The sequence below is a fragment of the Dermacentor andersoni genome, chromosome 7 (genome assembly GCF_023375885.2).
Source record: "Dermacentor andersoni chromosome 7, qqDerAnde1_hic_scaffold, whole genome shotgun sequence".
Taxonomy (NCBI): Eukaryota; Metazoa; Arthropoda; class Arachnida; order Ixodida; family Ixodidae; genus Dermacentor; species Dermacentor andersoni.
Window position 1 is genome coordinate 124,744,960 of NC_092820.1, and position 22,990 is coordinate 124,767,949.

Sequence of the window (22,990 nt, forward strand, 5' to 3'; positions counted from 1 at the left end):
TCAGGTGAAAAGCGCCACTACACCAACGCACGGCAAAGATGAAGCAGACAGACGGAAAATCAGAATATTATTTAATTGAGCTACTTCGTTCATAACCACGACGAGTTTGAACATCTGAATTAAAAAGAAAAGGCTAAGAAAGATAAAGACATCGCCGTTATTGCCGGTTTTGCTTAGTCCTGTGTTGTTGTTGTTGTTGTTGTTGTTGTTGTTGTTGTTGTTGTTGTTGTTGTTGTTGTTGTTGTTGTTGTTGTTCAAAAGGGGAAAGAAAGGGGCGGATTACAAAATGAGGTAAATAGACTTTGTACGCGGCATGCAGTAGTGTTGTTATACAGGCTACGTTAGCCAAGCACAGTGATCGGCAGTGATTGTTTCGCCCGGAAGAACAAATTTACATAACTTAAGTACATATGTTTACTAAGTCTGCGAGCATAGAAGACTCACTCACCGTAATGAGCACTGTTACGGCCCACTACAGAGGCAAGAGATCCACCAAAGAGTATTGCCCCCTCGAAAAAGGTTAACACTCAAATACAGTCACGTTCAATACGAGTTGCAACACATGCTCCCGTGGTTGAAGGTTCGGGTGCAAGCGCCTTCAGTGTCGGCGGCGTATGTCCTAAGCCCCGTATGTAGGAGGCGCCGACATGCGTAAAAAAATTGCGGAACGCCGTTCCAATCACTTATATTTATTAACTGGATTTTTTTTTCGTTTGCCACAGCCTCCGTGCAGTCCTGGAGCTTCTTCGACCACCAGCACTATTGTTACAGCTCACATTAGACGCGAGTGTACTTTTGGCTGCAGAGGCGGGAAATTAGATGTTTCATATACGCATGGGGCACACTTGTACGATCGTAGGAAAGGATTTGTAGTTTCTGGTCACTTCGGGCTCGTTTCCAAGGCCTTAGATTGTGGAAGAAGGACTACGTTGTTCAAATGTTTATTGCCAGTTCTTGCGGAAATCGCAAAGAAAAAGAAATTGGGGAAGACAAAAATGCCCTTATATACCAGCTTGAAGGATTTTATGCTACCTTCAGGGCAGTTACAGCTGGTACCGCACATGAAAATCAAAACAGGTGAAGTTAAGAAATAAAAGAAAAAAGGACGGAAGAAAAAAATGACACGACCAGTGCGAAGAAAGTAGAAAAGAAAGGCGTGACATTGAATAATTCGTCACAACACAGAAGTAACACTTATTCAGCATTTGTAACAATACAAAAAACAACGCGTAATATAGCGAGAAACAGAACTGTATATAGCTAACAGTACATTGTATATTGAGAAAGATAACCATAAGATGAGAATGTGTTAAATAAGTAAACTGTGTCAACACCATTGTAATACAAATTGTTCGCATCTGAGTTAAATTTCATTTAGAAATTCCGCAATTTCTGTTTTTCCATTTTATAGGAGGGAGGAGGTCTGCGGCGGTTCGGTCTGCGAAGGTATCACGGTCTGCGAAATTTCGCTCACGGTCTCCGAAAATTCGCTCACGGTCTGCGAAATTTCGCTCAGGGTCTGTGAAGGTTCGGTCACGGTCTGCGAAATGGCGTAGCTCTCGGTGAAATCCGTGCTGGAGAGTTCCGACGTTCCGTCAGAGCGAGTTTTCGAGCGATCGAGAGTGCAGAACCTGCGCAGAACAAAGCACGCGTGGAGGGAATCGTTTCTTGCATGTTAAAGGAAATACTGACAACCCGTTGCTTCTAAGTTCGCCGAGGAGTGAGCGCTTGTCTTAACCCTCCCCCCCCCTTTTTTTTTTCTTGCGCGTTGTCCCGCTTTGTTCAAAGGAATGTGGTTTTGTAAAAAAAATCGATGGGCACTTCGCTGAGCTAAAAATTGCGATAGGCGAAAGCCTATCTATGACTGCCTCTGTTTCTGTTTTCTGAAGTGATCTGCCAGCGGACGCCGCCGTGGCAGCGAGAATGGGATGCAGTCACAGCCACATGGCTGCAAAGTTTGTCGCCAATGTGCGCGCGCCCCCATTGAAGGGCGCATGTCCGCGCTCTCCCATGCGCCCACTCGCACAGCGCTACTGGCATGGCGCCTCCTCTCCTTGTTCCCCTCGCCGAGCGCGCCTCTTCTCCTTGTCCCCTTCGCCAGTGACCACCGCTTTCCTGCGTCCATCACGGACTGCGCTCGGACACTCATGTGCCAGTAAACGCTTACGCCTTAAAACCGCAGGTGTACGCTGGTCCCGATAAAGCCCCTTAAACTTCGTAAAGTAGCGACACTCTCCTCCTCCGCCTTCACTCGTCCTCGTTTCTCCTCTCTTTCACGCTCCCTCCTCGACTATGACGCCACCTACACTGCTCGAGCGTAGCAACGGCGCCAGCATGCGCTCCTCGCCACTCCGTAGACGCTTCTCGAGCAAAAATGGCGCTGAAGTAAGGCGCGAGGGTCCACGTGATGCTTTTAGGCCAATAGCGACGCAGCGGCGGCCTCGGCCAGAGCGCGCGAGGAGGAGGCGGCATTCTTCAAAGCGTGGCACTACATTACGAAGTTTAAGGGGTTTTAGGTCCCCAGCACTTACCCGATGTGCGGTCGTTCGATGGTAGTGTCCTTCTCGCCGGTGCTGGCGTCGGCGTCCACGAACTCGTCCGTGCGCGTCAGGATAACGGTCGCGGTGGCTGCCGTGACGGATGCCAGTGCCACGACGCACACGAGTGCCGCCATGAGCCTCCTGTGCGAATGGATCACGTTGCTGGACGGTGGCTGTGGGCATAAAAAAATTAAAGACAACGGCGAATGTAGCTGTACGTTCATGTATACATCGTTAACACTTCGATGTCATTCATGGCAGCACCAGTGGGTGGAAACTCCCCGGTTTCGGTGGCAGATGTAATTGGCGCCATCTCTGTATTGGGCGAACCCGAAAATCCGTTTCCCTTGCATGGCCTCCTAGATCGTCGCGCGCACACGCGCCGATCCAGGTGTCGGAGCCCTTTCCCCCCAACTCCTCTCCAATCGCCCTCCCTCGTTACTCCCTCGCAACTCCCTCACCTTCGACTGTCTCCGCGCGCACGCCGTGCGGCCCCGCCGGCCCGGCACCAGCTCAGCCCGCTGCATGACGTTTCATGTTTCGTTATCTGCTCCTATCGCGAAGCGTGCTCTGCTGTGCGTTGACCGGCGTGGGTAGTTTCGTCAGTCTCGTGGTCCTCTGTAGCTGTGTGCTTGTGCTCCGCGATGTTTCACCCGTTTCACGACTCGTACCACTCGTGCATCGTGCAGAGGTACACAAATACCTCAAAAAAACAAGCCCTGCAAGGTTGTTCCGGATACCTAAAGACAACATGTGAGCGCTCACACCCAAGGACATAAGAAGGCGCATGTACATGAACACAGCCCTGTCCATGTGTGTGCTCCATGAGGCTCCGGACGTTGTTGCGCGTTGATTGTGCTACACTCGTCTATTCCCGGTAGAGAAAGCTGACAAATATATGTTCCTCCTCATTGTCACCTGGTCTATGACTTGTGTTTTTCTGTGCCAAATGTCATTCTGGAACTTCAGTAACTTGCCTAGCTTTCCATAGCGCCCTCAGTGCTTTTTCTGTGTGTCACGTTCTGCAAACGTACTAACAGCTGGAAAATTACTGTTCGTGTTTGTGTACTATCTCAGTAACCACCGATGGGAAAACCGCGCGAACAACCTTCATTTGTAGGCATGATACGCTTTTTTCTTTCTTCTGGAAAGCATGAGCATTGCAAGTGTCCTATATGCAGATTCTTGCAGTTCGTGTTTATTATACAAAGGAGTGCCCAGTAGGTACGACTTAGTGCGTTAAGTGACGTAATTTTATTGCTAAGCATTACATTCGGGTCGAAAGAAAAGTCATGTTGTTGGCTTATTTTACCTGGTGTTTGATTGGGGAATAAGCCTTTCTGCGAATGTTTTCTATGTGCTGCTGCAAAAGCCGACTGTCTTTTGTTTCCCTTGCCACCGTTACTCAAGTTGTGGCCAAGTGCAAAATAATGTGATAATGTGTATTTCAGTTTTTAGTACAATGTTATTTTTGTTCTGCCATTTCTCTTTCAATTTGTTCAGCAGTAATGAACATGTCACGCATTTCATATACTGTCCTGCAGATTTATAAGTAAGCTCTTTTTTTGGGTATGGCTCTCAATCAAACAATGTTAGCATTTTATACTATTTTTAGGTATTTTTCGTGTCATTGTTTTGCCATTACCAGTGAGTTTTCCCTTTTTAAAGTTGTCATGACTATGTAATACATGTCGTCCAATTTTGTGCACTATCTTTGTGCATATATCAGTATCTCGTCTACATTTCAGTCTTGAGGGCGTTATATGAAAATCTCGTTGTTGTTTTTTTTTATATGTGCGTACATGAAACGGCCTTGGCGTTTTCTAGCGCTTTCTTTTGTTATTTCACCGTCTGTGAACTTTTGTGTTTAGTACTCTTGCATATGTCATGCACCTTTCACTTTTGCTCATTTTTTGAGCGTCTTATCACACCACGTTATAAGAAAAATCTGTTTTCGGAAATGAAGTCAATAAAGCGAGACTAAACATCTCTTGTGTTGGAAGTGGAATGTTGTTATGTCCCGGCACATGCTGGTATAATATAAGTATGGGCAAGACTGCGTGCGTACCAACGCATAGCCCACGGCGCACCACGCGCCAGCTCGCAAGCAATGCCAATGCGCTGCGTAGCGCGCGCATTGCTTGCGCACTAGCGCGTGGTGCGCCGTAGCACGCGCGCGATTTAAAAAAAAAAAAACGCGCCTCGTACAGGTAAAAACAAAAAAAAGTAAGCGGCGCGCGCGGCATGGGCGAAAGGGTGAAAGTGAACGGAGCGGGTCGGCATGACAAAAACAAAAAGAAAAACATTTGGGAGAGGAGACGCCGCGCAGCTGCTATTCCTGTTGCCGTGACAACGTATCGTGAGCGCAGCCATTTTGCTTCTGCGTCGCCCATTGGTTAACTGGGCCGTAACTGAAGGGGACCTTGGCGCTAGCGTCGACAGAGCGTCTGCTCTAAAACAGCCAATGGCAGCCATGCGGAGATACACTCCCCTGGCCGCACTGCGTACGCTGCACACTCTTAAAACGGTTGCACCCTTTGGGGTGTATATCTGTCCCACAACAATAATCGTCATCTGCCTTGCTTGCCTTTCCTTTCTTGAAACTCGGCGCTCGCTACTTTCCTGTCGAGAATGCTGCGTCACACTGATAACGCGCATGCCGTTCGTGACTGGGAAGTACCGGGCTCGGAGCGTTAAAGAAAGGAAACGCGGGCAAGACAGATGACGATTATCGTTGTGGGACAAGATACGCCCCAAAGGGTGTAAATTTTTCTAAGAGTGCACTCTAAAACAAAATTACACCCTTTGGGTTGTATCCTGCCGCACAACGATACACGTCATCTGTCTTGTCCGCATTTCCTTTAACGCTGCGAGCCCGGTGCTTCCCAGTAACGAACGGCATGGGCGTTATCAGCATGACATAGCATTCCCGACATGAAAGTAGCGGGTTTCAAGAAAGGAAACGCAAGCAAGGCAGATGACGATTATTGTTGTATGGCAGATATACACCTCAAAGGGTGTACCTTTGTCTGAGAGGGTGTTCAATAATTTACTCCCTTAATAGTGAATAAAGGTGTAAATTGGTCAATAATTCGCGCCCTTGCGCCCAAAAGAACGGACTTCGTGGTGAGCAGTAAGGAATGAACTGTAGTATGGTAGCTAGCTGGGCGAGTCGGTACATCTGCATTTATTATTGCTCCCGGTGCGCACTAAAAGCGCGGGCACAGAAGAGAAACGAAACACGAGCGCTCGCGTTTCATCTCTAATCTTTGTCCGTGTTTTTAGTGTGCGCTGTGAGTCATAAAGAAACAGCGAGGCGTGGCACGTTTCATCCGTGAATTCACCCTTTCCTGGCGCGACCGAGGCCTCTTGAGCATGCCTCACGTAGCGGGGGAAATTCTTTGCGTGTAAGATTGTGAGTTGGAGCCTGATTTACACTCTTATTCACTTTGAAGGTGGTAACTTATTTAACAGTGTAGTCGCGTTTTCCTAGATATACGTCTCAAGCAATTACAGATGTGTAGTTCAACGCGAATGTTCAAACGCTGTACAAATACCATCACCGTCTGATAATCCGTTGTTCGATACAAACAGAGAGAGAGAGAGAGAGAGAGAGAGAAACTTCAAGCCGGAACGTGCGGTCCTGTGTACTGCAGTTCCGGTGATGCACCGACTATATACTCTGGTATACCCTCTCGAGGCCCGAGCACAACGCAGAGGCAGAAACGCTTTTCAACTCTCTCATGTTTGACCAGTACATTAGGGATGTGAAGACCTCATTTCTTGTTTGAATGCAATCCGTTAGATGCCCCAGAAGCAGCACCTCTGCAACTTACGTAGTATAGCTGTCCTCTAATTTGCTGTCGCAATCAACACTTTGCCTTTCTGGCGAAACTGCGGCTTTTCCTTATGGCTTCTGCGGCAGCTGTTTTCTTTTCTTACACCAGAAGGCCTGGCGTGGAGGGCCAAGGGGAGAGGGATGATTCGGCTCGCACAGCGGTGCTAAGAGGGGAGGGGGCGGATCGTTGGGGGTCAGATAAATAGATGCTTTAACGACAACAAAACAAGAAATAATAACACGTTTTCCTGCCCTCCTTTTTGTGTTTTACCATATTCATTCGGAGGCTATACGGAACGTCAAGTTCATGGCTGGGCGGAGCATCGACAGGGCGAGTCATTCTGGAACGTGCTGCAAGGAACGTCTCTAGGAAACGTCCGCGGCAACGCACGCATGCACACAGTGTTGCTTCGCAGCGCTTGCGACGATCTATGACACGTGCGACTTTTTTCATATTTTGCGTGAAATAGAGTTCCTGCACATACCTCGAAACCCTAGAAACAGAAAAATGCTGGCAAGCCTCAGAGCATCCTAAGTTAACTGTAATGGCACTTCTACTAAACAGTTACGGTTTCGCTTCCGAAGAGGCCTAATGCGGTGACGTAATGACCCATTTGCCCTTGCTCGGTCATCTGCTCGGTCGTCTGTTATCTGCTAAATAGGCCGCGTAGCGAGGCTTTTTTTTTTTTTTTGTCCACATTATCGCGCACGGACAACGCGTATGTGCCTTGTTGATTTATTTATTTATTTATTTATTTATTTATTTATTTATTTATTTATTTATTTATTTATTTATTCTAAAGGCCATGAGGAGCGACTTTACATGAAGGAGTGGGGAATGTAACGTAAACAAGCAAGGACTTACAGAAAACCTTCAACAGCACCGTTCTCAAGTTTTCTTATTTCTTTTCTTGACTCGTTTTGCGAAGCCGGCAAATAGTGCATCCAAACATGATGCTAAGAGGAAATCCCGGCCACGGCGGCCGCATTTCGATGGGGGCGAAATGCGAAAACACCCGTGTACTGAGATTTAGGTGCACGTTAAAGAGCCCCAGGTGGTCGAAATTTGCGGAGTCCTCCACTACGGCGTGCCTCATAATCATAAAATGATTTTGGCACGTAAAACCCCATAAAAAAGAAAAAAAAGTGCTAAGAGGAATGCTTAGGTCGGGCCCAACTCCGATGCTGCCTATTCAAATACATGCAAAAACGTAGAAACGCTTTTCTAAGATAACCACTGGCCCCATTTTAATTAAATTTGTTGCATTTGAGAGAACCACTTCAATTTTAGTGAATCTTGGAAATGGCACTTCGATTTAGGGCTTCCAACTTTTAAAATGAACTTTCTGAAATTCGTAAGTTTGAGAAAAATAGAAGGACGAAGTTTCCAAATCCGCAGCTCTGTACCAAGAACAAATATCGCACGTCTGTAAACTGCATCCGTTAGAGCACCCAAAGCGGACAAATCTTATGACAACTTATATCTTATGTGAATTGTTTACATTGTTTACAAGGGCTTTGAAAAAGGTTCGGCTGGTATATTGGTGGTTTACTGGAAATCATGTATAATGTATCAATTTTGTTCGTTTTAGGTGTGCTATTAGGCGATATTTACGCAATTGTGATAACCTTTTTATTGCTAATTCACAGAGTTGTAAATCTGACAGTTTCGCTCTCTGAAAGTCTGCGATTTTCAACCATTTGGACGGCCTAAATAAAACATTCGCTACCAGCAGTCACTATAGTTTAACTTTCTCTTTTAAATGCAACAAATCTCGTCAAATTTGATCCACTGGTTGCCGAGAAACACGATTTCTCCTTTCCCGTGCATTCATAGATAGGAGCCCCCGAGCTAAAGCTTCCCCTGCAGAGCACAATATGTCGCGCTCTGAAGATGTCGGAGGTCACAGCCCAACGTTTGGTACATGCACGTTAGCATTTCTCTCGTTTTGTGCTGCCCGGTAAGCGCATTTGTTGGTACGTGCCTCAGGCAGGTCTTCGGTCCTCAGTGGCTCCATGACGTAGCCCCCTTCCTCGTTAATCCCGTACCGAGGCAGGTCGTAACGGTGCAGCTTTGGGTCGCGCTCCTTGACCGGAAATTCGTACTCGTACTCACTGCGGGACATCTCCTCTTACCAGCTGCGCTTGGGAAACAAACGCCATATAAAAAGCGCTATGGCAAAAAGAAAACTGTTCCTCATGCTTCAACCAGGTGACCGTAATGTTACAGCATCATATTCCTTGAAGGATGCGTGCATCTCATGTAAGATCCTAGCCTACACGCGATAGCATCGTAATAATCGAATGATAAGGCCTTATACGTGTGAGATTGTACCCTCCGATGAGTAGTATCTGTGGTCATCTGCGAGTTTCGACGTCACAATCTGCTGCTACTGCCTACGAGTCTAATGCGTCGCCCATAGTCAACTGAAACGCAACAGCACAAATACTGCTTCTCATTCGTTGCTCTTAAACACAATATATAAACACAGCGCTGCTGCTACGTAGTTACCTATCACTATAATATAACCCTTCAAGTGGCTCCGTCGAGGACTTACCTCCCTACACCACCTCTGTACAAACGTCCGTGTACCTTGCATTAGGTGCACGTTAAAGAAACCCAGGTGGTCAAAATTAATCCGGAGTCCGCCACTACAGTGCACCTCATAAGGAAATCACGATTTGGGCACGTAAAAACTGAGAATTTAATTTAGAAATACCTCCGAAGTCGGGCCGTTAAACAGACACTGTGTTTTCCGTCTCACTGTGGTCCTGTATAGTTGACGTTCATTCAGCTAAACTTGTTCATTCTATGAGAATGTTCACTTTTGATCCAATAAATTGATTGATGGTTCTGTTTATCTTGGATGTGTTGTTCCGGTACGAGGATGTACCGGCGGTTTACGTCTAACGTGACGACAACGCGTAATTCACGAGGTAAAGAGGTGGTGTTTGCCAGATACGCACTTTCTCTCCCACGATCGCCGTTTTTTTTTTTGCGTTTCTTCTATTTTGATGCGCTTAGCATTCTTAGAGTACTTCACGCACTTTGCGGGGGCCATCTATCTATCTATCTATCTATCTATCTATCTATCTATCTATCTATCTATCTATCTATCTATCTATCTATCTATCTATCTATCTATCTATCTGTCTGTCTGTCTGTCTGTCTGTCTGTCTGTCTGTCTGTCTGTCTGTCTGTCTGTCTGTCTGTCTGTCTGTCTGCGTCTGTCTGTCTGCGTCTGTCTGTCTGTGTCTGTCTGTCTGTGTCTGTCTGTCTGTCTGTCTGTCTGTCTGTGTCTGTCTGTGCCTGTCTGTCTGTCTGTCTGTGTCTGTCTGTTGAATGATCTATCTATCTATCTATCTATCTATCTATCTATCTATCTATCTATCTATCTATCTATCTATCTATCTATCTATCTATCTATCTATCTATCTATCTATCTATCTATCTATCTATCTATCTATCTATCTATCTATCTATCTATCTATCTATCTATCTAACCGCTTTCCCGCAAACTTGTATCGTCCATGGTCGCATGACAATCGTGTTCTCTCGTTTGCACCACACTTGATGGCACATACTCAGTGACCCAAGTTGGCAATACTTGCGTTGAAAAGCGGCACTTACCCGGTGCATTCATGGCGCAGCTCGATAAAACGCTAGTGTGGAAGGTCGTCAATGAAAACCGGCACATACCCAGTGCATTTATGGCACATCCTGCTAATGCGCGTGTTTGTGTCTGTGTGATAAGATAGCTCGCCAGCTTAGATAGCTCGCCACAGCACCGCTGTGGCACCAGCGATGCTGTCTATAAAAGCCGCTGCTTCCTGATAATAAAGGGCTTTAGGGTTGTTGCTTGCCGAAGTGGAAGGACGCACACTTCTTTCCGTCTCGTCACGACGCAAACATGGTGTCAGAAGTGGGATGAGCCACCACGGCTATGGGACATCGGACTAGTCCTGAAACGAGGACGCCACGGGCGCACTAAACAGTGCTAGACGTCGTACAAGCCACCAGGTACCTTACAAGGACAGACCAAGTAAGATAGCTTTGTTTCAAATTGCTCCCCCCGAGCCCTTCAGCTTCGCAACACCCAACGACTGCCCCTCCCCCCCTGGAAACAACGTTTTCTTAGCTTCAGAACTGCGTCTGGACTAGACGGAAAGCCAGAAAAGAGTCAAGTAGATGCATTGGTGTATCTAATGGGACCTCAGGCCGAGGATATCTTCAAACGTTCAAACTTGAACCTGGCGACCAAAAGAAGTTTGAGTTCGTACTGCAGGAGTACGAGGACTACTTTGTTCCTCGACGGAACATAATTTATGGAAGGGTCAAGTTTAACACCCGAACGCAGCAAGACGGCGAATCCGTCGATGATTTTGTTACCGCACTGGACGCGCTCGCTTCCACGTACGACTACGGGGAGCTGCGAGAATATTTAATTCGACATCGTCTCGTGGTAGGTCTCCAAGACTGTAAGATCTCGAGAGCTCTGCAACTCGATCCGGACCTAAAACTACAGAAAGCGTTGTTGATGGCACGACAGCAAGAGACCGTCAACCAACAGCAGGTAGAGCTTCACTGCATGCTAGAACAGGAAGTTCACTAAGTACAGTCGCAGAGGACTACGCGACAAATGGGGAAAAACTTGCCTTTGCCTGAAAGTGGAAGCAACGTTCCCAAACCATGTGGATAGTGCGGAAGAAACGGGCACAGTCGAGCGTCCTGTCCAGCGAAAGATGCAGTATGCAGAAAGTGCGACAAAAGAGGGCACTTCGAGGCGGTTTGCTGATCGACCAGAGCTGTCACGAACAGTCGAAAACGGTACCCAAAAACCAGGCTTCCTCGGAGTCGCATCCTGTTCATCCGTTTACAAGTGGGAAGTTCCAGTTCTTGTTCAATCCTCCAAAGTGCTACTTAAAATAGATACTAGCGCCGACGAAACGGTAATTCCGGCAGAGCTCTTCACTAGCATCTTTCCTGCAATAAAACTTCAACCAGTAAGGTACCGGCTTCAGGGACCTGACGGTAAATCCCTTGCCATGTCTGGTATGGCTGCCATGAATATGACATTTGCGGGAACGAACAGCCGCGAAAACGTGTACGTACTTCAAGGTCTCCGAACCCCTCCTTTTGGAAAGCCAGCGATAGAAAAGCCCGACGTACTACCACAAACCAACGTAGTGAAGTAATTGGACCCCGAATCTGACTTTCCACAAGTGTTCCAGGGACTGGGGACCTTCGAAGAAGAGTATGACCTCAAGTTGAATCCGGAAGCAAAGCCTTTCACGCTGTCGTCCCAACACAGAGTCCCCCTGCCTTTGTTCAAAAAAACAAGACAAGAGCTCGAGCGGATGCAAGCACTAGGAGTCATTTCTCTTGTCACCGAGTCTACTACATGGCGTGCACCTATGGTTGTCGTTTTTAAACCATCTGGCGCTGTTCTAATTTGTGTTGACTTTACGAAACTCAACAGATACGTTCAACGAGAATGGCATCCCATCCCTGCTGTCGAGTACACCATCGGAATGTTACGGGGAACCAGCACGTTCCCGAAACTCGACGCGAACTCGGGTTTCTGGCAGGTACCGCTGAGTGAAGGCAGCAAAGAATTCACAACTTTTATCACGCCGTTCGGAGGATTTTATTTCAACCGACTTCCGTTCGGAATCTCGTAGGGCCCTAGAACATTTTCACAGACGAATGGGACAGGTTCTTTCAGGACAGGAGGGAGTCGTCTGCCACATTGACGATATGCTTATTTGGAATGCCATGCAGGCGCAGCATGACGAGCGGCTTCGGGTCGTGTTGGACCACCTCCATACAGTGGGTATTACTTTGACCAGAGATAAGTGCGAGTTCAGTGTCACCCAGATTTCATTTTTGGGACATACAATCGGGAACAACGAAGTGCGTCCCGATAAGGAAAAAACTTGACGCGGTGACGGAAATGCCACATCTGACGCCCAAGACAGAGTTACGGAGCGTGATGGGCGTGGCAAATTATCTGGCCTGCTCTGTGCCCCGCATGGCGGAAGTCCTCCAGCCTCTTTGGTGATGAGCTCAAGACAAGATCTTGTGTCGGGTCCCGAAGTGGAAGACGCTTCCTTTATCGGGCCCTGTTCTGGGAATCTACGATTCAAACATGGAAACCGTGGTAACAGCAGACGCCTCATCGTACAGTCTTGGAGCTGTCCTGCGTCATAGGCAAAAAGACGGTCAGTTCAAAGTGATCTGTTTCCAGAACTCTTACAACCACTAAGCGACGATACGCCCAATTTGAAAAAGGACTTGCCCTCGCATGGGCGAGTGAAACGTTCCATGATTACCTCGTAGGAAAGCGCTTTAGATTCGAGACAGATCACAAACCACTCGTGTCTTTGTTTGGGTCAAAAGGAATTGACGAACTAACACCGAGACTAAAAAGAATGCGCATGCGTCTGATGCGCTACACGTATGACATTGCATATGATCCAGGCCTGGACCTGACAGTGGCGGACGCCCTTTCTCGGTCACCTATTTTACCAACGGAATCCATGTAACTGCTGGAGGACGAAATCCAGGGCTATCTCAGACTGGTGGCTTCGTCAGTTCCGGTAACAGCGCCGAGTTTACAACTTATCGCCCAGGGGCAAGAGCAAGACCCGGTAAGTCAAGCTCTTATCAACCTGTGTACAAATGGCTGGCCAAGCGGTCGAGACGTTGGGTTTGACATGAAGCCTTACTAGAATGAGAGGCAAAGCATTGCCCTTGTTGAAAACCTGCTCATGTGCGGCTCTCGGATAGTGATCCCATCGAGACTATGGCAGCCCGTCCTTGAAATAATTCACTAGGGGCACTTCGGAATTGAGAAGTGCCGGACACGTTGCAAGAGCTCACTTTGGTGGCCAAGTATCGACGCAAACATTGAACGACTTAACTGCCACAGGTGCCTCAAGCAGAGCACCACCCGAAAGATGCCTCTGCAACAGACCAAGTTTCCAGATAGGCCATGGCAGCGCATTGCGGTGGATTTATTCTTTCCTCAGTGAAAGTGGTCGCTGGTCATCACGGATTATTTTTCACGATACCCGGAGCTCATACCACTGCATAACCTGACTTCATCAGCAGTAATAAACGACTACAAATCTATTTTCAGCAGACACGGGATTCCGGAAGTAGTGGTTTTCGATAATGGTTCGCAATTCTCAAGAGCCCTCTGCGCTGAATTTTCAGTTTGCAACAGAGTACAACTTTCGACACATGCAGTCTAGCCCTCACTATCATCAGAGCAACGGAATGGCAGAGTCCACCGTTAAAATTATCAAGGGGTCCTTAAAGAAAACTGCCGACGCTTATAAAGCTCCTCTGGCTACAGGACACACCAACTGAAGAACAGATACGGCCCCACCGAGCTGCTCATGGGGAGAAGACTGCGCACGACCCTGTCCGCGTCCAGCGAAAGCCTCCAGCCTCGGACACCGGACTTCCAAGAAGTGGCAGCTTTCGAGAGGTCGCAGCGTCAGCGCCAGAAGAGACTACGACCGACGCCACGGAGTGCGCGATCTGCCCGAGCTGTCCGAAGGAACAGACGTATAGGTCGTAGACATCCAAAAAGAAGGGATCGTTCGAGCTAACACCGACGAGCCCAGATCTTACTGGGTCGACTTCAGGGAATCTACGCTTCTCCAAGTTTCGGCGGAAAGGCGGTACTTCTTCAAAAGACTAGCCTTAACCTTTGCATAATCATATGCATCTTGCCCACTGAGTCTGGTTATTACTTCCGCAGCCTCACACGGCAACATAGACAGCAACCGCTGTGGCCATGTACTTGGACCGAAGTTCATCTTCTCGCAAGTCCCTTCAAAATTTCCTAGGAACAAGCATATGTCATTCCCGACCTCAAATGGCTTTAACAGCCTCTCCATGCGCTATGATTCTGCCTCACTTGATCGTCCCAGAGCCCCTTCACTTCCTTGAGACAACTCCAAACGTTTTCTTTCAAGCTCAAGTTGCATTTTTCTTAACTCGCGTTCCTCTCTGTCCCGTTCTTCTCTCTCTGTGTGCCGTTTCTCTCTTTTCCTGAGAAGTTCTAGCCCAATTTCAATGTCCTCCACCCTGGCCTTTTCGGAACTCAGCTTCAATAATTCCCATTTTAACATTTCCTTGTGTACCTCTAGGCCCAGTTCCTAACCAACAATTCGTCGCTCAGCAGTGTCCTGAACTCCATGATTGCTGCTTTACTGCCTTGATCCTGCTCGCTAAACCTACCTAGGGAAACACAACCTAGCTATCAATCAACAATCCAGCTTCCTTACTGTTCTAAACAGAACAACCACAAAATGAAGCATAGAGAGTGAAAGCAAGAACCAAGCACTCACTGCAGCCACAGCACCACGTCGCAAAGTCCGTCTCACCGCTGTCAGCCAGTTGTCACGTTTGGGGTCGGGCATGAAATAGAGGGTAGCTGGCCCATGCCGTCGTCCAACTTATTTTCGCTGAGGACGTTGTTGAAGGAAGAGACTTGTTCTCATCGAGAACGAGGAATATGGGATTTATTTACAGTATTTACATGAGAATGTTACAGTTCATCAGTCTAACATGATTGAAAGAGGAATGCACACTGAAGAGCCGACAACGGCTACTTGTAAACACTCTGTTCTCCCTAGATCCCTAGGTGAGGGAAAACGGCCGTTCGACCAAACGCAGCGTTCAAAGGCATCGTCGTTGACCCGCCTTTGAGGGGGAGGGTTTACAAACTCACTTCCGCACAGATTTCACTGAACACACCGAGGTGAGAGGGTTTCTTGCAGACAGGGGTCTTGACCCGAGCAGGCGCCTCTTAATCCAAGAACTGACCCCGTAGTCAGTGGCCGCCGCGTCTGCCCATTGACCGACGACTTCTTGCGCCCGTGCGACCGCAGCCGCAAAATATCTTTCCAGGAATTCCCCCGCTCCAAGAAACCTGTGGCGACCAGGGCGAATCCACTAACAATATTTGGTCCGCCGACCGCGTTTAGTCATAGTGGCGCCGAGGGGATGTTGATGCGGCACATTGTCGTCCCAAAGAGTCGCCGCAGCAGGTGGGGAAGGGTTCCAGGGTCGCTTCTGGGAAGCTCACCACCTCCGCAGCTGCGGCTGGCTGGGAAAATTTTGCAGGTCGGTAGCCTTGAAGGCCGTACGTAACAGCGGGCACCGCTCTTTCAACAAAACCATTGACGCCGACCTAGAGCACTGGGGTCGTGCTACTTGGCCTGTGCTGGTCTTCAGTGAACGTCTTTGATGCCAACTTGGGTCACAGGGTATGTGCCAGTAGGTATGTGCCGCTCCTCAATGAACGTATTTGGGGCCAAATCGGGCAACTAGCTATGTGCCACTAGAAATGTGCCGCCTTACAATCACAAAATATATCCTTTAAGTGTATCCCATTCGTGGTCTAATCGAACCCACACGTCACAAAGGTTCCTCAAGGATCACAACCCGACGCCTTTAGCAGGGTACGCCTCAAGTGCGCTCAGGTGTGCGCCGGCTTTCGGTGACCCTCTAGCCAACCTAGGTCGCTGAGTATGTCCCACCGGGTGTGCCGCAGGCGAGGGAACGATTGTCGGTGCTCGGAGGCCGCACCGCGCTTCTCTTCTGGGCAGTGGCATTAGACGGATGGAATCGCTGAGCGCTGTATAGCAAATTCCTGCAGCCCACTTGTAACTTTTGAATTACGCTTTTGAATTACGGAAGCGTTCTATAAAGTCGCGAGAATATCGTTCAGGAAAACCGCCTTCTAAGCAGCTCTCTGAACTTCGAAGTCGCGAGAATGTCGCTACATGGTTCTGTCATCTCGCTGAAAAGATGTCGTTTCGCTAATCATAGAATAAAATGTGTCGCTAAACAGACAAAAAAAAAACAGTTGCCAGATCTTAAGCCAAAATCGCTGAAACAGCAGCGCTGCTACGAAATTATGCTGCTGTGCGTGAGGTGGCGGGCCTTATTCATAGCCACAGTGTACATCCTGCACCAAAGGCTGGAATGCGAAAACGACCATGCAGCGAGCTTTCCGTACCTAAAGTTACTCCAGACTCCAGAGGCCTCCGCTGCACGGCGTCTTAAATAGCCAGGTTGTGGTTTCGAGAAGTGAAAGCCCGTTACTTGTAACACTTGCGCGCTCGCCACCAACACGTAACCACGAACGAACAGCTCACAATTATTGAAACAGTGTCACAAAACGCTTCGAAACGTGGAAACTTAGAAAAGAATCGCCAACTTCCTTACGGCGGTTTGTTCTTCGTCTTCTTCCTCTTCTTCTACAGCTTGTCCAATGTCTCCAAGAAGCTCCATTTTGCGCTTGATTGTTGGTTATAGTGCACCAGAAAAAAAATATGTAAAATGCCGCAATGACAACTGCGAAGCAATGTGGAAACGAAAACAGATCATGGAACGACAGGGTGAGAAGCAAGTCGGTACGGATTCATAAAGTACAGAAAGGCAGGCTGACAGAAACAGAACGAGGAAGAGGAACGCCGGCGTTTGTGTTCTTTTATGCGGAAAAAATTTTAGTACAAGCCCTTTTAGGGCCGGCATCACCAAACTCCCAAATACATCTGCGCAGGCAAGTATAATACAGAAAACTCAGCCAACAAAGAAAAAAATTGAGAAGCTATTCCACTCGGTGAAGCGGGATGACCACCGAAGCTGTAGCTCATCACACAGGGTTAGACAAGGCTACATGTATCTATTTCCATCATTTGGTAATGGTAGTGAATGTAGCTTTGTGATTACTGTTATATACACTGATTAGTGCGGTTACAACACAGGCAGAATCTTGGCCAAAGTTAAAGTTACACACGACGGTTCTTGAGCGGTTGAGTGACTTGGATTGGTGGGACACTTCCAAGCAAACTCTTTTAGCACAAACTCAGTGAACCATTCCTTGTCTCGTTTTGAAATGTCCACATTGAAGTCTTCAACGATGATCACAGTGGTAGTAGTATCAGTGGTAGCATCAGTGGAGTTAACCAATAAAGGCAAAATGAGACATCCACCCAAACCTACAAATTGCTGCAAGCCCTTGCGGGCTTCCGCAGAACTATTACGTCAAACTCTTGCCTTTTCTCCAGAGTTATTATTGAGTTCGACTTCGCCCTACCATCTGCTAGCCACTTGGTTAGCTCAGATAGAAGAAGGTAGAAGAGCGGCTACTCCGGAAATGCGGTGGTTCCGGCTTCGCGTCCCGGACCAGGACGAATTTTTTTCAACTGCCAAGCTTTTGCTTTCGAAGAACCTGTTTGGATTTCCTTTGTAGCAATTGCCACGTATGGGTAGATGTCTCATTTTCCCTATAGCAATACTTCCCTCCACCTTGCCGGCTTTCGCAGAACTATTACGTCAAACTCTTGCCTTTGCTTCAGAGTTGTTGATGAGTTCGACTTCGCCCTACCATCTGCTAGCCGCTTGGTTATATATAGCATGGCTTGGCGGAAGCAGAAGAAGCCGTGCGAAACGGCTGTGCTCGAAAATGCTCTCTGCTGGAAACAGCGTATCGGCCCCAGGCCGAGGATCGTCGACCCCGTTTTTGAACGAAGATGCAAGTTACAAAGCTGGCCTCCCGCGTCTACCAACCGGTAACGATGGTAATTCTATTTTCCTTCATGCGGACTTCATGCGGAGTTGATTTCCGAGAAGCTCTGCTTGAAGAAGTGAATACTGCAGATATTGCAGGTGTCGGACAGTATCAAATGAGCCATGCATGGATGGTTACTTGCGCTAGTAGTGCGGCAAAACAGACTCTCGTCGCCTGTGGTGAGCTCCGTGTCAAAGGGCTGAAGTGCATGGCGATAGATCCGGAGACTAAAAACATCAAGCTGGAATTACTGTGGCTTCCACCTCACCTTGAACCACGACGCGCTGAAGAGGCGTTCCAGGCCTATGGTCACGTGAAGTCGGTGGAGAGAGAAGTGTGGAGATGCACTGATATGGAACAGTGGGTGACAACAAACCGGGAGGTTTCCTTGGTGCTCAAGGATACTATCACCGTAAGCTCAATACCGCACATTATGTGCATTTATGGACACCAGTGCCTCGTCCTTATCCCCGGTAGGTCTCTGCTGTGTCTTCGTTGCAAGCGTGTGGGATACGTTCGTCGACAATGCAGAACACCGAGATGCTTGCAGTGCCACCGATTTGGTCACTCAGCGGACGCCTGCGTGTCCACCTACGCCAATAAGCTTCGTTCTGGGCAATATAGCGCAGACGAGCCACAACTGGACCATCTCATGGATTTTACAGAGGTAGTAGATGCCACCGGAGAGACTACAGGTGGCATTAGGGACGAAGACCAGGAGTCCATTAAGCCAATGCCAAGCAGTCACAACAGCTCAAGTAGCACTAACGAAGCTACAGGCGAGGATGACTCAGTTTTCCCACCTGGCCTAGCAAGCCTTAAAGAAAAGATTCCTGATAACAAGGAAGAAGAGGCGATGGACATAAGTCAGGCAAGGAAACGTCCGGCACCATGCAACGACGAAGCAACAGAAAGTGCAGTACAGGCACCCGAGAAAGTGTCTCCTATCGCCCAACGAACTCCCTCTCCTGGTGATAATGTGCCACGCCGGTTTTATCAGCGTAGTCAGGAGAGTGCCCCAAAGAAGTCCAAAGGGAGCAGGACCACAGATTTACCTGTGGCCAAGGGCGATGAAACACAAAAGCTTTAGGTGAGCAAAATGGCTACCGCCTTCACCCTCCCCTTATGTGTAGCGACACTCAACGTACGTGGGCTGAGGAATATAAGGCGTCAGCAGCAGTTACTACACGTGCTTAGGCAGCATGAAGTTTATGTTCGTGCAGTGCAAGAGACAAAAGATATCGTCTGCTGGTGATGTCAACCTTGCGCTGCAATCTTTTCAACCAGATTACGAGGTGTGTAGTAGCCAAGCATGTGGTGCTTCCGCTGGATGCTTTTTGTTAGTCAGAAAGCAGTTAAATCATTCTTCATTGTCGCTATGTGTTGATGCGGAAGGCTGCCTTACATGCTGTGACCTCTCTTTTCGTTCCCGTAGTCGGCGGTTTATTTGCGTTTATGCTCCCACAAAAGTGAGTGACGGGAAGGCTTTCTTCCTATCACTTGATCCGCTCCTAGATACTGACAGAGATTTGGTACTCTTGGGAGACTTCACCTGTGTTTATCATTCCAGAGATCAATCATACCTAACTAATCGTTATGATGCAAGGGCTACTTTACTGCACAGGTTAACGGAAGATCACAATCTAATAGACGTGGGAGCCTACACACCTTCTTGGTTGCGGTTCATGCACTTTCAAGGCGTCTCCCAAGCTCGACTTGATCGTGTGTATGTTTCGACGAATCTCTGGTCTCACATTCATAACTACGACGGGAAGCCTGTATTTTTCACAGACCACTGTTTAGTAGCTGTTTCATGGGGTCCCCAAAAGTTTCGCAAGTTTGCTCCAGCCTGGAAACTGTGGAAACTTAATACACAACTTTTACGAGAGGAAAGTTTTGTAAACAAAGTGAAAGAATTATTGCTAGAAATAACACAATGTCAACAGCTTCCATAGTTTTCTCAATGGGAAATGTTCAAAAATAGAGTAAAAAATGAGGCGATTGCCACTTGATGTGAGCTGTCTAAAAAAAAAAAGGTTGAAAAGCATTACCTTCATGATCTACTTCATAAGCTGCACGCTTTCGAAAGCCAGGAACCAGGGTTGTATAGTGATGAAATAAATACAGTTTGCGCGCAAATACAAAAATATGACACGTAAGTGTACAAAGGAGCAATGGTGCGTTCACGCACTACTCGCTTCACAGATGAGCAGCCCTCAAAAAGGGCTCTCGGTGATGAAAAGCGATACGCGCTTTCTAAGCAAATATGGGAAATTGAGTCTGGTGGATCTATATACAGAGAAACGTCCCAAATAATAACCCTATTTGAAGCTCATTATAAAAATCTTTTCACTGCAGTTAAGCCGCAGAATGGATACGAAGAAAAAGCTGATCACATTATTTCGCTTATGCCGCACTTAGAAGAAGATGATCAACTCAGCGTTGATGGGCCAATAACTCGAGATGAAATTAATTTCGCCGTCGAAACGCTGCAAAAGAACAAGACGCCTGGTCATGATGGCCTTAGTGCTGAATTTCATATAAAATTTCTGAAATTCCTGTGTCCTTTTCTTGAGCAGCTTTTCGAGGAAGCCTATCAATATGGTGAGCTTCCTCCATCTTTCTATCAGGGCCAGACAACCTTAATACCAAAGAGCACTGATAATGAAGTAATAAAGAGGGTAAACGGATATAGGCCGATATCATTATGTAACGTCGACTACAAAATATTTGCAAAAGTACTGACAAATAGGTTGCACACAGCCATGACTAAATTAGTAGGTGACCATCAAACATGCGGAATTCGAGGCCGCTCTTTACAGACAAATGTTCATATCACACGTTCAGTCCTTGAGTGCATAGAGGGTAGTACGGATCATGTAGCTCTCCTCCAGATTGACCTCGCCAAAACCTGTGATAAGGTTCAACACGACTTTTTGTTCCAACTACTGCGACACCTTCAGTTAGGGGATGTATTATACAATGGTATAACACTTTGTTATAAACATTGCACTACAAAGGTAATTGTGAAACGTACCCTCTCAGATATAATACAGGTACAGTCATCCGTTCGTCAGGTTTGTCCGCTCTCGCCTTTAGTCTTCGCCATATACTTAGAGCCGCTTTGCTTAAGCGTGCTTTGCGACTCGAGCATTAAAGGATACAGGTACGCCGATGAGGAAATTAAAGTGCAAGCTTATGCAGATGACGTTACCTTCTTTTGCGTCGATAAGCCAAGCATTACCAAGGCCACAAACGCTACCCTGCGTTTCTGTGAGACTGCAGGAGCTAGTGTAAATTTTGCAAAAGTAGAGGCTTTCGGCTGGGCATGTGGGCGCTCACTCCCTCTGTATTCGCGAATATTCATTGGAATCAGTCTCCGTTGCGATATCTTGGTGTGGCTCTCGATAACTTCCATAATAGCGGACCTCATTGGACGTCCACGATAACCACTATACGTCGAAAGGTGACCACCTGGCAGGGACGTGATCTCTCCATTTTTGCGAGAGTTAAGGCATGCAATACATTTCTCGCTTCTAAGCTTCTTTATGTTCTGCAGGTCTTGCACTGCTCACGTGTCCATGTCCAAGCATTTCAAAGAATATTTGCATGTTTTATTTGGCATTCATCACGAGAAGCCATGAGAAGGGACAACCTTTTTCTTCCGCTTGAAAAGGAAGGCCTGGGTGTTGTGCCTATTGTTTGTGCAACAATTGGTCATGCGCTTATTTTACCTTAAAAATGTCCGTCATCCATTCCTTCTCGCAGTTAATCGAACCCGTCTTGCCTCACACCTCCCATTTCCTTTTGTCACGATAAACTTTGCTCAAGAACTACCGTTATGGGGCTTCCTAAGGGAACTTGTCGACACTATTTCATTCTTAAAAGCCAGATCAAGCATCGAATATTTGTTTACCGTTAATCGCACGTCGCTAAATGTAGCACTTATAGATAACCTTTTCCCTCAACCTCTGTACCGAAAGCCGTATCTGTTTCTATTTGGTCAAGATGTTCTTTGCCATGTCCGCTGAATGGGCATTGCGCCAGCAGCGAAAACGTTTTTCTTTAAGCTGCACAGCTCCACACTGCCATTTAAAACGTGGTTTCAGGGAAAAGGACCGTATGTACCCTGGAATACAAATTGTAGACTTTTCAATAAACCCGAGACAATGGAACATTGCTTTATACTTTGTCGTGACGCATTTCATTTTTGGGACATTTTACGAAGAAGCATCAAAAAAGACTTTCCTCTCACATGTTATGGTATCCGGTTCCTTCCTTTCAAAAAGACAGCCAGTAATACACCATACGATTTGTTTATGTTATTAGGACTTTATTCATTATGGAGAAGTCGAATGATCGACAGATATGCCGAGCCTCCTCGCTCGACAAGGTCTATCTGCCGAGAAGAGACTGCTGAAGTCCGTAGTGTGGTGGCTACATTTGGTCCCGAACCTGAATGGATTTCGCGTGTGGACCCTTTTTGCCAGAATTTTTTTGCCAGAATTTTGAACTGCCATTGGACTGCATTCTATGTGTCAATTTGTTTCTCGTGTATGTTCACATGTAATGTAACTGTATTAGTTTGACACTACTGATAATTCCATGCAATAAAGAAAAAAAAAGCTTGGTTAGCTCAGATGGTAGAGCAGCTGCCCCGGAAAGGCGGTGGTCCCTGGTTCGAGTCCCAGACCAGGACGGATTTTTCTCAACTGCGAAGCTTTCGCTTTCGAGGAACCCGTTCGGGTTTCCTTTGTAGCAATCGCTTAGTATGGGTGGATGTCTCATTTTCCCTTTATTAATATTTCCCTCCACCTTGCGGGCATCCGCAAAACTACTACGTCAAAATCTTGTCTTTGCTTCAGAGTTCTGGATGGGTCCGACTAAAAACTTCAGACTTATGAAATCCGTTCATTCATAGTGTAAATAGGCGGCAACACTAGGATTACCGTTAAAAGTTACGTGACGGCTAGGCGCCTTCCTGGGAAGTTAGCAGGCCGGCCTTCCCCTGAAAT

General features: G+C 47.3%; 1 protein-coding gene and 1 pseudogene across 1 annotated transcript; one reads left to right on the top strand and one right to left on the bottom strand.

Moving 5' to 3' along the window:
* Positions 1-752: 752 nt before the first annotated feature.
* Positions 753-2,699, bottom strand: LOC129385383 (uncharacterized). The gene is made up of 2 exons (XM_055072020.1): positions 2,532-2,699; positions 753-1,631 (listed from the first exon to the last, which is right to left on the bottom strand). The coding sequence occupies exons 1-2, from the start codon at positions 2,672-2,674 to the stop codon at positions 1,406-1,408; spliced, it is 369 nt and encodes a 122-aa protein (XP_054927995.1). The 5' UTR covers positions 2,675-2,699; the 3' UTR covers positions 753-1,405.
* An 18,604-nt stretch (positions 2,700-21,303) lies between these two features.
* LOC140219604 (uncharacterized) lies at positions 21,304-22,487 on the top strand (annotated as a pseudogene).
* The last annotated feature ends 503 nt before the right edge of the window (positions 22,488-22,990 follow it).

Excerpts from the sequence above, each read along its gene's own strand:
- LOC129385383 (XM_055072020.1), bottom strand. The coding sequence starts at position 2,674 with ATGGCGGCACTCGTGTGCGTCGTGGCACTGGCATCCGTCACGGCAGCC. Across the intron at positions 1,632-2,531 it reads ATCGAACGACCGCACATCGG|GTTCTGCACTCTCGATCGCT; the intron begins GTAAGTGCTGGG and ends TGTTCTGCGCAG.